Source organism: Pectinophora gossypiella, chromosome 4 (genome assembly GCF_024362695.1).
Source record: "Pectinophora gossypiella chromosome 4, ilPecGoss1.1, whole genome shotgun sequence".
In the NCBI taxonomy this organism is placed as follows: Eukaryota; Metazoa; Arthropoda; class Insecta; order Lepidoptera; family Gelechiidae; genus Pectinophora; species Pectinophora gossypiella.
In genome coordinates this window covers 1,265,661-1,282,013 of record NC_065407.1, presented here as the reverse complement: position 1 = coordinate 1,282,013, position 16,353 = coordinate 1,265,661, and the positions used below count along the sequence as shown (strand labels likewise).

The 16,353-nt window shown below is 36.0% G+C and overlaps 2 protein-coding genes across 3 annotated transcripts in view; one reads left to right on the top strand and one right to left on the bottom strand.

Moving 5' to 3' along the window:
* LOC126366123 (uncharacterized) overlaps window positions 1-7,402 on the bottom strand; it is a 32,125-nt gene extending 24,723 nt beyond the window's left edge. Inside the window, exon 1 of one of the 2 annotated variants that reach the window (XM_050009068.1) lies at window positions 7,141-7,402. In XM_050009068.1, coding sequence (XP_049865025.1) covers window positions 7,141-7,148 — 8 coding nt within the window. In that variant the 5' untranslated portion in view covers window positions 7,149-7,402. The remainder of the gene's footprint in view (window positions 1-7,140) is intronic. The other variant, XM_050009066.1, reaches the window with a different exon arrangement.
* Window positions 7,403-7,983: 581 nt separating this feature from the next.
* On the top strand, window positions 7,984-10,522 carry LOC126366134 (transmembrane reductase CYB561D2-like). Its single transcript, XM_050009079.1, has 2 exons — window positions 7,984-8,442; window positions 9,245-10,522. Exons 1-2 carry the CDS (start codon window positions 8,221-8,223, stop codon window positions 9,755-9,757), a joined length of 735 nt encoding a protein of 244 aa, XP_049865036.1. The 5' UTR covers window positions 7,984-8,220; the 3' UTR covers window positions 9,758-10,522.
* Window positions 10,523-16,353: the final 5,831 nt, after the last annotated feature.

Sequence of the window (16,353 nt, the reverse complement as noted above, 5' to 3'; positions counted from 1 at the left end):
GCACTGCGACGACCCGCTTGTAAAGGAGGACGACCAGCACAAGGCCCTGCGTATTTCTGCTAACTTTGTTGAAATACATGCATTGGAAGATAGCAGAAAAACTAAATACTTGTTCAATCGTGGCGATTACTCCTCTATCATCTCTGAACTTGATAATATTGGTTGGGAAAACTATTTAAACTCACCCGAATTGGACCAATCAACTAATCTTTTTTATAATAAATTATATGAACTTAGAGATAAATACATTCCTATAAAAACTATAGTTACTAACTCGCACCCGCCGTGGTATAGCCCAGCCTTAATAAAAATCTTAAAAGAAAAATACAAATATCATTCCAAGTATAAAACTTACAATAATGCGTCAGATTACCAATCGTTTGCGATACTTCGTGAAAGAGCTAAATTGCTTGAAAAAAGCTGCTTTGATGAGTACATTACTAAAATTGAATCTTCCATTGTAGCCAACCCTAAATCCTTCTGGACGTATGTTAAAAGTAAAAATAAGAGTAGTGTTTACCCTAAAACTATTTACTACAAAGATAAAATAGCCGATACCGGGCGGAGCATTAGTAATCTTTTCGCCGAATATTTTCACTCAACCTTTCTTGTGCCTAGCGTTACTCCTTCAACCCGTAGTATTCCGGATTTAAGTAATAATTATATTAGTAATATTGAGATTAATGTAAGTTACGTGTTGTCGTTGTTAAAGTCCTTAGATATGTCCAAGTCCGGAGGCCCAGATATGATACCGCCTGTTTTCATTGTTAGTTGTGCGGAAGCCCTGGTGGTACCGTTGTGTATATTGTTTAAGCGTTCGCTGGATGAGGGTTTGGTCCCATCGATTTGGAAAGCTGCATTTATTACTCCTGTATTGAAAAAAGGTAACAAGAGTAATGTTGAGAATTACCGTCCCATTTCTAAATTGTGCCTGTTTGCTAAAATATTTGAGAGGTTAGTACATGGTGAAGTATACAATGCTCTTAAATGTTACTTTGGAAATGAACAGCATGGATTCTTAAGGAACCGTTCAACAGTATCTAACCTTATCCTGGCAAATGACTGTATCACTAAGGGTATGGAGAATGGAACTCAGGTTGACGTAATTTATACAGATTATAGCAAATGTTTCGATCGGATCGACCATAGTGTGCTGTTGGAAAAACTGATGGCGGCTGGCATACACGGTGACTTGTATAGATGGTTTGCTTCGTACATTGACAATCGCACTCAAGCAGTCGTACTTAACGGATTCACATCTGACTGGTCCACCATTCCTTCTGGGGTCCCTCAAGGATCGATACTAGGGCCTATGCTGTTTGTAATTTTCATTATGGACATCAAGAATTGCTTCTGCAACTCTGATATCTTGCTGTTTGCTGATGACATGAAAATACTTAAGGTAATAAATAAAGCGTCTGATGTAACTGAACTTCAGGCTGACTTATTCAGGTTTGAAACATATTGCATTCATAATAAATTAGATCTGAATGTGTCTAAATGTTTTTTCATGTCATTCACGCGTAGGTATATTTTATTTGATTCTGAATATGTTTTATTAAATAAAAAAGTTTCTAAAGTCAACGAAATTAAAGACCTTGGTGTAATACATGATAGGAAAATGTTATTTACTAACCACCTCGACTATGTCATTAACAAGTCCTCAAGAGCTTTGGGATTTGTTATGAGGACTTCCGCTACTTTCCGGACTCTGAAGTCAATAAAAATATTATACTGTGCCTTCGTACGTAGCCACTTAGAGTACGCCTCCCAGGTATGGAACCCTCAATATGCAACTCACATAGGCCGTATTGAAGGTGTTCAGAAACGATTTTTACGTTTTCTCGACTATAAAGCTCATAAAAAGCTTCCCGACTATGAGTATCGCTGTAAACAATATCATTTTTTACCCCTAGCTGTACGACGGAACATCGCTGATATTTGTTATTTAATGAACGTCGCTAGAGGTAGGATTGACAGCCCTGAATTACTCAATAAGATTAGAATTCGCACTAACCAGCTACGCTTTCGTCAGAGACCACTCCTATCATTGCAGCCTGCAACTACAAACTACTGTAGTAACACTTTTATAATTAGAGCATGTAATAGTTTCAACAAGGCGTCTACTGATCTTGACATAGACCTTTTCTGCACTAGCATTGCATCCGTAAAGAGATTGTTAACCCAGAGCCATTTTAATAGGTTAGGCTTATAGTGTTTGATAGAATTATTTGAACTGTTTTACTTCAGATGTTATTGTATCTTTAACTGTACTTACACGTTTATTAATTCGTTTCTTCTAGTTATTTGTTAATGCTGCTGTTATCGGACTTATCCCGTTAACAAACGGTTTACGTTTTTTAGTATGTAGTTAACTGTTTAGACTCATATATGTGGAAATTTTTTGTTGGCATGTAGCTTCTTAGAGTTGTGTATATTTTGTGTAATTTTGCTGTAAATTTCCCTAAAAATAAATAAATAAATAAATAAAAATAAATAAAAAATAAAAATTATCACCCCGCAACGCAGCCTGCAATAGCCCCGCAATAGTACTATTCTGCAAGTACCTACCTACCTATCTACTCAATTACTAATTAACCCATTGCACTATATGCCGAATTTCTGGATTAACGCATTGTAAATAAACAGTTTAAATTACCTACTCAAAACTCAAAAGAAACCGAAAGGTAACCGCAACTAATCCGGTTTGTATGTCGAAGATCGGACGACGGCGAGTATGCGCGTGAGTCATCGCTGGCGAGCGATGGCGGGCGACGACGGCGCAGCGGCGCGGGCGCAGACGTTAGCTCGCCCGGTTGCCAAGGCACCTAGCACTGCCTGATACGAGGCGGCAGAACAAAAAGAGCCTATATCGGCCGTCCAACATAACTTGACACTAGCTACAAATTAAAATACAGAGCCCTTCAAATCTGCGCAAAAGCATATGTTTAGCATTGTCTCCATGTCTCTATTTCGACAAGATTTTTCACATTCATAGGTAGTTTTAAACTGGACAAATTTATAAGGTCAATGTTAGTTGCTACGCGCTAAGTAATCCAACAGGATGGTATCTAAGGGTGGGGAGAAAAGATGATGAAATGTTGTGCAATAATTATTCCAACCAAGCGCTAAACATAAGTTATGTGATATTTCCATTACAATTAAGTAGGACATTGACTTAATTATCTGTACAGTGACTTCAATAATAGGTAAACTTTTTTTCGAACGTGTTTCATTTTGATGCAGATTTGCCCTTCACTACTTGGCCGGTATGTGGAGCTTTAAGGACTATCATGCGGTATAAAATTCAAGAGAACAGGTGCCCAGGTGGGCGCGAACCTGGCCCAGGGCTTTGTCTGTGCAGGACCACGCCAGCGAGGTCGCGGAGCAGTTTTTGCTGTTGCGAGCTGACAAGATCTAGATCTAGCTAGAATAAGAGCATCATGGTCCTTTTAAAGTAACATAAAGATGATAACATCTATGCAGAATCGTAACGGTGTATCGGAGTTGTATTGAATGATAAAATTAAATCCGCATATTTTTGACGAAAGACATTGGCATTGAATTTATTTTCCTGTTTACGAATAAATGCAGAGGGCGCTTTATAAAAAAGATAGGACCGAATAATACCTACAACTTTTACTTTTAGGGTTATACATATATAATAATAAAAAAACTGGTCAAGTGCGAGTCTCAGTCGCGCAACGAGGGTTCCATACAAACTGTCAAATATTTACAAAGATAATCTAAGGAAGGCTTTGTGTTTGTCGTTGGAAAACTATAGCCTCCATACATCGACCGATTACAAACTGCAAATAAGTTTGTAATCGCCAAATTACATGATTCGGTTACTACCTACTTACTGATTTAAGTGAGTAATCGTTACATGAGCCATGTTAGGGGCCTTTGGCGGCTCAATAATAACTCTGACACCAGGGTTCATGACAACCCAAACGATAGAAGAAGAAGATGATTCTATGGTAAGTACCCCATAGGTTTCATTCCCCTGCGAAATGTTAGAAAATAAGCCTCAAGTAGCCGTATATTGTTTTTTTTTACAGTTTCAAGGGACCACAGACATAAGTCCAACTTGATACATCCACGCGTTCCCGAGAAAAAGGGTCTTGACAGACGGACGACAGCGTGTTATAAGGGTTCCGTTTTTCGTTTTGAAGTTCGGAACCCTAAAAAATCAGCGACTGGTGATATCAACCTTCGTGATATTTATAACGACACTAGCTTTTGCCCGCTGCTTCGCTCGTGTTAAATTCGGAACAACGCAGTTCCCCTTTCCCAATATACCAATTTTTAGCTTCCTAACTGTGCGAAAAGTCCATTATAAAATTTCACCCCCTCTTTGAAGGGGTTGGGGGCAAACTTGTAAAAAAGATGCACGATTTTTTGTTTGTCACAAATGGACTATTTGTGTATATGCCATGCATACCAATTTTTAAGTTTCTACCTTGAAAATTGCGGACTGCTCTATACAAACTTCCACCTTAGTGGGGAGTTAGAAAGAGACAAAATAGCATACCTATGTCACTGTCCACCCCTTCACCTATCACGTTAATTCGTCGCTCCGTTTTGCCGTGAAAGACGGACAAATAGACATACACACGCTTTCCTATTAATAATATTAGCATGAATTACGCATTTATTTGAGGGGGTGTACCGATTGGGAATTCTGTATTGTTCATACAGTCATAATTAACTACCGGAGTGATAATAACATCCTATCTTTCGGTTCTTCATCTCTTGAGTGGGTTGTGAGACCAACCTCATCAACCCTGGTGTTATAGCTCATCTAACGACATACATACCTACTTCGATAGTAGGTAGCTTCGATGGAAAGGGGGGCACAGGACCACTAGCACTTCACAGTGACAGTAACACGTGTTATAATACACTTTACGAGAAAAAACATAACATGCCTTCACGCCTATGTCCCCGAAGGAGTAGGCATAGGTGTATAGTATAACTTCCACTGCGCGCTTAAATCCCATGTAACAGGGAACGTTTTTATTGCCATAAACCAGGTAGAAATCCTGAAAACTACGTGATTTCTATTTAAAGCCCTAGCCGAGATTCGAAGCTATGACCGTACGATGTAAGTATGTAAGTCACGTCACGCGTTCTCTGAACAGGGCTATCACGGATTCCTCTTCTTCTCCTAATCTTTTTATCCCCTGTTGGGATGTAGGGTTCGAATAACAGATTTCCACCCCTCGCGATCTTTTGCTGCCTCTGTAACTTGCTCCCATGACATGCCGAGTTTTCAATTCCTGGTCAACTCGGTTGGCCTCCAGCATTACGGATTCACTATCGAAAGATGATAGTGTTTGTTTGAATAATGAGCATGATTCGATAGTCAATCGAGTCAACCTAGATATACGGGGAGTCCGTCGCCTCGAGGGTAACCAGTCATCTGTCAAGCTGGTCTAAGTCGACAGACGATCCGATGTGCTGGTCTAGGTCATCACGGACAGCAATGTACCTGATATAACCTAGATATACGAGGTCCAGTGGTTTAGCATTCGGCTCACGATCCGGAGGTCCCGGGTTGAAATCCCGATATTAACGGCGATTTAACGGCCTCCGTGGTCCAGTGGTTGAGCGTTCGGCTCACGATCCGGGTTCGAATCCCAGTATGGACATATCACAAAAACCACTTTGTGATCCCTGGTTTGGTTAGGACATACAGGCTGATCACCAGATTGTCCGAAAGCAAGATGATCCGTGCTTCGGAAGGCACGTTAAGCCGTTGGTCCCAGTTACTACTTACTGATGCAGGTTAGTAGTCGTTACATGAGCCATGTCGGGCCCTTGGCAGCTCAATAGTAACCCTGACAGCAGGGTTGATGGGGTTGGTAATCCATCTCACAACCCACACGATAGAAGAAGGGTAGGACATAGGTAGGTACTGAATAAAAAACACGACATATAGGTATTGGCACTCTAAAACCCCACCTCAGGCAGTGGATACCGCTCCTGGTCCGCTTTTGACTAGGATTCAATGACCTACACCACACTCTACTTGCATCGGAGTGGAGTATGCTCAGTACTTTCTGGTCTATTGAGGAGAAACTTGTGCCCAGTAGGATGTACATTAGTCAGTTTAGTTCAGATATTAAGAAAATATAGTGCATAAAAAGATCTTTTCTTGAGTCCAAACTTAAAAGAAGATGCTTTGGTTTAGTACTAAAATGGTAAGTGAATAAAAATCAATTCTTATGGTGTCATCCTGTTTGTGTGTTTTACCCTACCATCCTGCTTACTGCAACACTGGTTGACAGCTACTAAGAGAGAGCAAAGTCAGTATTCCTAAAGGGATAAAATTTTCCTCAAATCCCACAAAGAACACACAAACTTAAATAAATTGTACTAAATTAATGTAATACATATATGGGTAATTATGTTTGATATATGGTGCATCAAATATCTACCAAGTTTAGCAACAATGATCACAAAGTTTGTTTGAACAGTTACTACCTAGGTAGTTACTTCACCTGTGAGATACGACTAGCAGAAAATATTATATCAAATTATTCTGAATAGGTAGATATTGTAATTGGTATCAGTATGATTTGAGATAATTCTTCTGAGCAGCAACATCCAAAGTCACAATTGAAAGACCGTCAGCTTTCACCAGGTACAAGCACTCATTTCATATTTTACCTTACAGCAAAAACCATGCCTTAGCAAATAACGTAAGATAATATTGAGTGTTGAGCTCATGATCCAAATTTGCCTGGTTCAAATCCAAGTGGGGATATATCACTGAAATCGCTTTGTGATCCCTAGTCGGAAGTTACAGACTGATCACCCAATTGACCAAAAGTAAGATGATCCATACTGATGATGTAAGTTTATAGTTGTTACATGAGCCATGTCAGGGACTCTTAGCGGCTCAATACACCAGGTTTGTGGTGAGGTTGTTCAACTGATAATTTAACACAATACGTAGTAAGCAACACGTGTGAGTGCAAATTGTTTCCAAAAATCAAATCAAAACAGGTTGGTATTTTATTTAGATTAATAGTTAGGTACATGTGCACTTTTCACAATAAGTAATATATGTGCTCATTTACTATTACCTAAATTACAGAGATTTCATTACTTGATATGACTTAAGGTACTTACAGCATCATGATTTAGATTTATTTCTGTTTTGTAAAGCTCGGACGGTTCCAGCAACAGGACACCCAATAAAAGTCTAATTTAACACTATTTCACGTTCACGTATCCATTTCAACTCAGTTACTACCAACTAAGATACATTTCACTTTTCATAGTTTTCGAATTTATTTGTCACCGCCACTAAACAAAACTTTTTAAAATTAATAAAATTCGTCGGACTACAGAACACAACGAACGCCAAATACTGAATGCTGTTTTGTTCGCAAGAAAAAGAAACAAGATCGTTGCACTGCACAAGAGGAAATGAGACAGAGATATCAGGTGATTGTTGACATGTCCGGACATGTCAATATATCGTTCTTTGTCTATATTGAGTAAACAGAAAAAGATAGAACAGTAGACAGCTGACGTATTGATATTGATGTGATTGGTTCAGTTCAAAACAAGTGCCCGGCAAGTTCGATCACGTTGAGTTCAACTGAACTAATCGAGGTCCTCGATTCATCTCGATTAAAAATAAATTCAAAACAATAAAGGCATCGGCCATAGACATAGCATCGGCACACCTGATGCATGCATGAGCATATCAGTCAGAAGCAAGTGCAGGGCAGTTTTTATGTGGGTTTGCGTCCATACACCCTCCGATTGATTAAGGAGAGCCATGTGCCCAGCAGTGAGACGTAAATATAGGCTGTGTAAATTGTAACAAAAACAAAATAAACATTATTAAATAGTTGAAACTTGTTTCGTTTTTTTAATCATTAAAATGGAAATTTGATTCATCCATTCCAAAAGACTTGTTTGCAGGCCATAAACTAAACATAAACATTAAAAACAAAAGATTCATTCGTTCTTGATTCGTTCAGTTATGTTGATAGTCAAATTATTGACAGTGAGTTTTTAGCCCAAATGATAAATCATTTTGGGTTTATCAACTTAATTGTGCCATAATAATAATAACTATTGTGTCAGTTAGTGGTCCATTAAAACTATTTTGTCGTAAATTGATACATTTTAAAAGGAAAATAAAACTTGTCCTACCTGTTGAACTCGACTGTTTTGCAACGCACCACGTAAAACTCGATGGAGACCTTAGACCGGGATAGCCCTACAGGAGAAATGGCTGGCCCTGACAAAAATTCCGAAACATCTCGCCTGGTTTCTTCAAGTACCAGCTCTAAACCAAGTTATATAAATCTTGTCAGCAATATTTGTGCACTGGTTTTCGTGGGTATTATTATCTACTGCTGCTTCAAAGATGGTGCTACTTTGTTTTCCTTTCACCCTACTCTGATGGCTTTAGGGGTGAGTTTAAATAACTACTAATGTATAAATGTATTTTGTTTACCACACTACAACTAATTAAGGGTGTTGGGACCCTCATATATATTTCGGCTACAATAGATAGCGTCAGCATAGCCACACCATTCGGTGATCCAAATTATTATTTTTATCATAGATAAACTAAGCTAAATGAACTCTATACCTTTTTGCCTCTATTTGAAGGTCTAGAGATCCTACAAACAATAAAAATATAAACCCTTCCTATTTTCTTCGTGTCTAAAGTTATTGACAACTTGCTATTTAAATGTTCTTATTAGTAGGTACTTATTAGAAACTACATATTATAAAAAAGTTTTGTAAAGGTTTACAAAACTACCTTACCTTTACCTTACCTTACCTTACCTCTATATGTAACAAAAATACAGAAACTCAGTAAAATCTTTTGTATTGGAATGTATATTTAATCAATAATTTAAAGAAAATACATTATCATTTTACCTCTTGTGGCATAAATAAAATGAAGCCTCAGAAATAATCATAAATGAGAAAAAGGCAAATTTATTACCGTTTTACACTGAATGCGCTTCACATACGCTTTCTAGGTAACAGGTAGGAACTAGACCCTACACTCTAATTATTCAACACATGGCACAAAAAATCATTTTTAACAAAATGTAATTTTTTATTTGTGTAACTTTGGTCAGACTCTTTTATTTAATTTACCCCATATCATTTAATGATTATAATAAATGGTAAAAAAATATTAATAAATAATAATAATTTATCTAATTAATATTATAGGTTTTATAATTATTATTTTCAGTGGATGGTGTTCATGACATCCGCTGTGAATGCAATAACACCTGGTGACCTGGCTACTGAATGGATGCCAATACGATTGAGGAGTGCTCGACATTGGGTTATTCAACTATGTGGTGGTATCATCATTACTGTCGGGTTTCTTGTCATACTCTCCAATAAAATTATTCATGAGAAGCCACATTTTGCCACATTGCATGCTAAGTTTGGTCTGGCCTCATTAATTCTGATGCTAGGAACAATGACTGGAGGTATAGGTGCTCTGTACAGTTTAAATTTAAAGAGATATTTGGCTCCTATTTATACTAAATTGATACATGCTACTGTTGGATTGACAACATTTTCTCTGGGTATCATTACAATATTACTTGGAATATTCTCGAGCTGGTGGGCCTTTGGTGACATATTGCGATATACTAATCTGGTGCTGGTATTAACTGTTATGCTGTTCACCATATTACGACCAAGCCTAAAAATATATTTTCGCCTTAAAGAAAGACTCGAAAATGCAAACTGAATTCTGGAATGGCGAATTTCGTAATTCCAAAGTTCACATTAAATGATCTTAAAAAGGAAAATATGACTAGTTTTAAATAGATGAAGAAGCACTTCTCTATATTCAGTCACATATTTAATTTGCTCTGTGATAGCTATTAAATATTGGTGTAGCACAAAAGTTTGTGATAATTATGTTATCCTATTCTAATTTATAATGCAATTTTTAAAAAATGCTATATGTTATGTATACAATAGGTTTTATATTTTCTTTTTTATCCAACCATGGCAAAGCCAAAAGAAAGGATATGATTTTTTTGTTATTTGTTTTTATTTTTAAGAATAATCTTTTTTAGTTTTAGTTGCATAAAATGTCTTCATATGCTGTTACTATTTAATATTGAACCCCTTAAAACGTAGCATGATTAGAATAAGAGCAGAATAGAGTTTAGTACATTCCCTAGCGAAAGAGACGAGAGAATGCTATACAGTACAGCACAAAAGAGACGACACATTGTATCACTCTTATTATGCTACATTATAATAAGGGGTATAGTTATTGAAAAACTTTAATGTGTAGAATAATTTTATCGACAGGGTTAAAAAATAATATGGAAGTGCTTATATAAAGGGGTTATGGTCATGTCATGAGTAATTACATCTGTAAATGCAATACTATTTTGTTTGTACTGAGGGGTGCCAACTTTACTAAGAGGGTTGACTTAACAACAGAGGGGTTAATAAGGCCACATCAAAGCAATTCACCTTAAAAAGGAAAATTGCTTTTTGACATTTGTTTGCATTGCGCACTTACTTTTATATGCGCAAATGTCATATTGCAATATTAGATGAATTGCTTCGATGTGGCTTTTTATGCTCCCAGTCCATTTAAAAAAAAATTAACGATCGCTTTATCCAAAATCCGCCAGTTGGCGCCACTGACACTATGCTAAAAAGGTTTAAAACCCTTTTACTACTATAGTAACATATTTTATATCAATGCCTTTACTAGTAATGTACCCGTATATTTAGTAAAGAAAAACCTATCTGCAGTACCAGAGTACCTTTTGCAAATATCAGAAATTGTTGCATGTTTATATTAAATGTTTATCAAAACACACATATAATAATATGTACTTAATATCCACATTAAGGATGCATAATGTATGTAGTAATTGTTATACTTAGATATATTTCTACTCTAAACGCATGCATTTATAAGTAAGAACATAAGTTTAACATCGTGAGCCAAAGATGTAATTCACAATAATATTTTTTAAGTCAGTGTATAACAAATATCTAGTAGGTAATTTACTTTGTAATAATTATAATCCTTGGATATTTGAAAAATGTCACTTGCAAATGGCCTAAATAAAGTAACTATAACAAAATTGTTCTTCAATGCAATATTTTTATAATATATGTATTCAGAAAGGCATAATTAATTATTTACAATATTCCTTTTATATACATTTTTAGAAAAACTGATATATCAACGAATATAATATCATAATGTAATATACCTAATATTGTGCCAAATATTGAACGTTTAATATCTTCCTTACACATTTGTAAACAAATAGATTTAATTATGATTTAAGTAGGTACACTAATTAAGATTACCCTTACCTACATAAGAAGAAGATAATAAAAAACACATCCGAATGTGATTTTTCAAAAATGCACTCGCATGGTTTCATTATAAGTCGACGATATGTAAAATAAATATCTACATATATAGATAAGTAGAAATATTATTGGCATGAGCAGTAATCTAATAGGTACATTGAATCATTATCTCGTCATCGCAGTTGAATGGAAAAATCATTTAATACATATATTTATTACAAATGTATAAAAGCAGCGTGTAGTGTACGCTTAATGTGAGTGTAATGTATTTTAAATCATGTATTATTGTATATTGAAATATATTATATAGCAGAGCACCTTTGTGTTTCATTTAAAGCGAGAAGCGAAATTGTGGTCAAATGATTGCTTGTCTTACATTCATACAATTTTTGGACTTATTGTCACCATAGTTCCGTTTTACTTAGTCCTTGGTTTTACCCGTAGACAGTAACTTTATTCTACGATTTTACCATTTTGGTTCAGAACATTGCAATATGGGATACCTAACGATGTTTTCATCCCTAGGAAGAGGTTTTTCTCATCATAAAAAGATAAGTTGAAAAATAGAAAAAAGCCTGGGCTTAGCCCAGTGGGCTAAGAAGAAACAATGGAAAAAAACTATAAAAAATTAAGCAAAATTAAAAATTTTGAAAAAACCCACGACGGTAAAAATCTCATCGAAAAAGAATAAAATAACTCAAAACCCCCGACTTAACCCAATTATTATGTAACGAAATATTATATTAGACTTAAAAATACTTTCTAAAAAGAGTTGATATCTCGAGACATCGGTAATAGATATACTTAAGTACCTAAACAATGAATATGGATGTTTACAGTTTTTTCCTAACGTGTCTGTTTCTCGAAAATATACTTAAATGTAGCGATAATAATTTTACCATAATACATAACCGAGGAATATCCGTCGGGGGCTGCCATTAACCCAGCTAAAGTTTTTCTAGTGACGTGAATACAATTATTGAAGAATTGTAGATGTTTAACGACGACATAAAATACACTTATGAGTATGATTAAATTTTTGTTGAAATGACAATGGGCACTTTTGTATGAAACTTGGTCCAAGAACCTCCACTGATGAGACTTATATGTAATGAAAGCTTATGCTTTTCCTATGATTCTGGCAAAGTTCTATCAGATTCTGTCCCGGGGTTCTTTTTTTACGGCCATGTTTGTCCTGGCTAAAAATGTGATAAAATGCAGTGGGAGCTAAAATCGACTCAAGATTTGTTGCTGGATAACTAAGTCTACATAAATAATTATGTATCATATTGTATATCATTTTAAAGAGGATCTTTTCCAGAATCCGAAACATAAAAAAAAAAAAACAAAAAAAGTCTTTATGTAAGCGAATTATAGTCAATTTGCATCTGCAGCGCCATTGTTTCTCGGTAGCTAAGTTCAAGTTTCATGCCTTTTACCCCTTCCAAAAGTATCTTACCGATTTTTTTTATATTGCTTCCGGAATTTGATCTGAGTGATAATAACAAGAAAAATAAATAGACACCTCTCCGATAGAGACCGCCTAAGCTATTGCCTATTGCAAGAAATCGTCATCATTAGCAAGTCATTACGGTATTGCATATTATAAGCTTATCAGCAACTTGGAACTTGGTCCAAGAACCTCCACTGGTGAGACTTGCATGTAATGATAGCTCATACTTGTCCTATGATTCTGGTAAAGTTCTATCAAACTCTGTCCTAGGGTTTTTTACGGCCATGTTTGTCCTGAGTGTACAGTAGTGGACTGCAAAATCACCTCAGGATTTGTTGTCGAAAAACTATTTAACTAAGTCTATATACATAATTATATATCATAATGTATATCAATTTTAAAGGGGAAGGTTATCAGAATCAGAAACACAAATAAAAAAAATGCATTATGTAAACGACTTTTAGCCAACTTACGTCCGTAGCACCATTTTTCTCAGCAGCTACGTACGAGTTTCGCGCCTTCCAACCTTTCCAAAGGAGCCCATTCTTTTTTTCATTCTTCTGATATTGCATTCTTAACCTAACAAGTGACAACAAAGAAAAAAAAAATAAGAAGAAATAAAATAGATACCATTCCGATAGAGGCCGCGTAAGCTATGGACCTATTGCAAGATAACGTACTCAAAGGCTAGTCATTATAATCCAACAGACGTAACATGATTAATATGCGGCGGGACGGAAATGTAGTACATCGCCTTATGCGAAAGAGACGAAATATGTGTCTCTTTAACACTAACAGTATACAGCTTAGTACGAGAGAAACAAGAAATAAGTCATTCTAATCAAGATGCAATACAATGACTCTATTGTATACAAAAGAAACACATTTATTAAACAAGTTCAGGCAATAACTGGTGCAAAAGGCGGCTTTATTGCCAAGGTAGCAATTACTACCAGGCAACCTTACGTTTACGATACGTTTGTTGTACCATTCGGCATTGTTTATAAGACAAGATATAAGCCTGGATTAATAAAACAAGATTGTGGTGAAAGAAAACATACTACATTTGCGTCCTCCCGCATTCTAATCATGTTACGTCTGTTGGATTATAATGACTAGCCTTTGAGTACGTCATCTTGCAATAGGTCCATAGCTTACGCGGCCTCTATCGGAATGGTATCTATTTTATTTCTTGTTGTTGTCACTTGTCAGGTTAAGAATGCAATATCAGAAGAAGGAAAAAATGATTGGGCTCCTTTGGAAAGGTTGGAAGGCGCGAAACTCGTACGTAGCTGCTGAGAAAAATGGTGCTACGAACGTAAGTTGGCTAAAAGTCGTTTACATACTTAATGCATTTTTTTATTTGTGTTTCTGATTCTGATAACCTTCCCCTTTAAAATTGATATACATTATGATATATAATTATGTATATAGACTTAGTTAAATAGTTTTTCGACAACAAATCCTGAGGTGATTTTGCAGTCCACTACTGTACACTCAGGACAAACATGGCCGTAAAAAAACCCTAGGACAGAGTTTGATAGAACTTTGCCAGAATCATAGGACAAGTATGAGCTATCATTACATGCAAGTCTCACCAGTGGAGGTTCTTGGACCAAGTTCCAAGTTGCTGATAAGCTTATAATATGCAATACCGTAATGACTTGCTAATGATGACGATTTCTTGCAATAGGCAATAGCTTAGGCGGTCTCTATCGGAGAGGTGTCTATTTATTTTTCTTGTTATTATCACTCAGATCAAATTCCGGAAGCAATATAAAAAAAATCGGTAAGATACTTTTGGAAGGGGTAAAAGGCATGAAACTTGAACTTAGCTACCGAGAAACAATGGCGCTGCAGATGCAAATTGACTATAATTCGCTTACATAAAGACTTTTTTTGTTTTTTTTTTTTATGTTTCGGATTCTGGAAAAGATCCTCTTTAAAATGATATACAATATGATACATAATTATTTATGTAGACTTAGTTATCCAGCAACAAATCTTGAGCCGATTTTAGCTCCCACTGTATTTTATCACATTTTTAGCCAGGACAAACATGGCCGTAAAAAAAGAACCCCGGGACAGAATCTGATAGAACTTTGCCAGATTCATAGAGAAAGCATAAGCTTTCATTACATATAAGTCTCATCAGTGGAGGTTCTTGGACCAGATTCGCCCATTCTCCTTTCATATAGAAAAGGCAGCCCCCGACGGATATTCCTCGGTTATGTATTATGGTAAAATTATTATCGCTACATTTAAGTATATTTTCGAGAAACAGACACGTTAGGAAAAAACTGTAAACATCCATATTCATTGTTTAGGTACTTAAGTATATCTATTACCGATGTCTCGAGATATCAACTCTTTTTAGAAAGTATTTTTAAGTCTAATATAATATTTCGTTACATAATAATTGGGTTAAGTCGGGGGTTTTGAGTTATTTTATTCTTTTTCGATGAGATTTTTACCGTCGTGGGTTTTTTCAAAATTTTTAATTTTGCTTAATTTTATTTCAGACTTTTTAGAGAGCATATACGAATCATAATCTATATAATGTGTAGGTAAGATCTCGCAAAACAATAAGTGTGATTCATCCTACCACATAATATTAAGTCCCTTATTATATATTATACAGTTGCTTTCTGTTTAAAGTTACCTCTATAACACTCATCTGAGAACATGCACCAATCACCCACGAACTCATTCCTGAAATCCGCATTGAAATCAGACAATACGTTTTAATTTTAATAATATTGCAATATAAACGTTTCACACTAATATAGCAGCGCCTCCTAGTGAGTTAATATCATAAGACTTATCTTAGACCATGCACCATTCAACTACGAACCCATTGCTGAAAACCGCATTGAAATCGGACAATTCGTTTTAATATTATTGCAATACTATTTTTCACTAATATTGTAGCACCCTCTAGTGAGTTAAAGACGTAATTTTTATTATTTGGGAACATGCAATAAGCTACCACGTACACATTGCCGAAAACAGAATTGTAATCGGACATTTCGTTTTGATTATATTGCAACATTGTTTTGCACTAATATTGTGGCGCCCCTAGTGAGTTACAGCCATGACACCTGTCTAAGAACATGAATTCTTCAAACACAAACCCGCTATTGAAAACCGCCTCAAAATCGGATCATTAGTTTAAAAGATAGGTGGTAACATTACTTTGCACAAACGCACACACAAACATCTCTCACCCTAAACGCATATAAATGCTCCGTTCCGTCGTGGGTAATAAATGTAATTAAAATTATACTAACCGTAATTAACAACACTTTGCTTTACTTAATACATAACATACATAAACTGCCTATATACGTCCCACTGCTGGGCACAGGCCTCCCCTCAATCAACCGGAGGGGGTATGGAGCATACTCCATCACGCTGCTCCACTGCGGGTTGGTGGAGGTGTTTTTACGGCTAATAGCCGGGACCAACGGCTTAACGTACCCTCCGAAGCACAGAATCATCTTACTTTTTCGGACAATCAGGTGATTCAAGCCTGA

Excerpts from the sequence above, each read along its gene's own strand:
- LOC126366134 (XM_050009079.1), top strand. The coding sequence starts at position 8,221 with ATGGAGACCTTAGACCGGGATAGCCCTACAGGAGAAATGGCTGGCCCT. Across the intron at positions 8,443-9,244 it reads CTACTCTGATGGCTTTAGGG|TGGATGGTGTTCATGACATC; the intron begins GTGAGTTTAAAT and ends TATTATTTTCAG.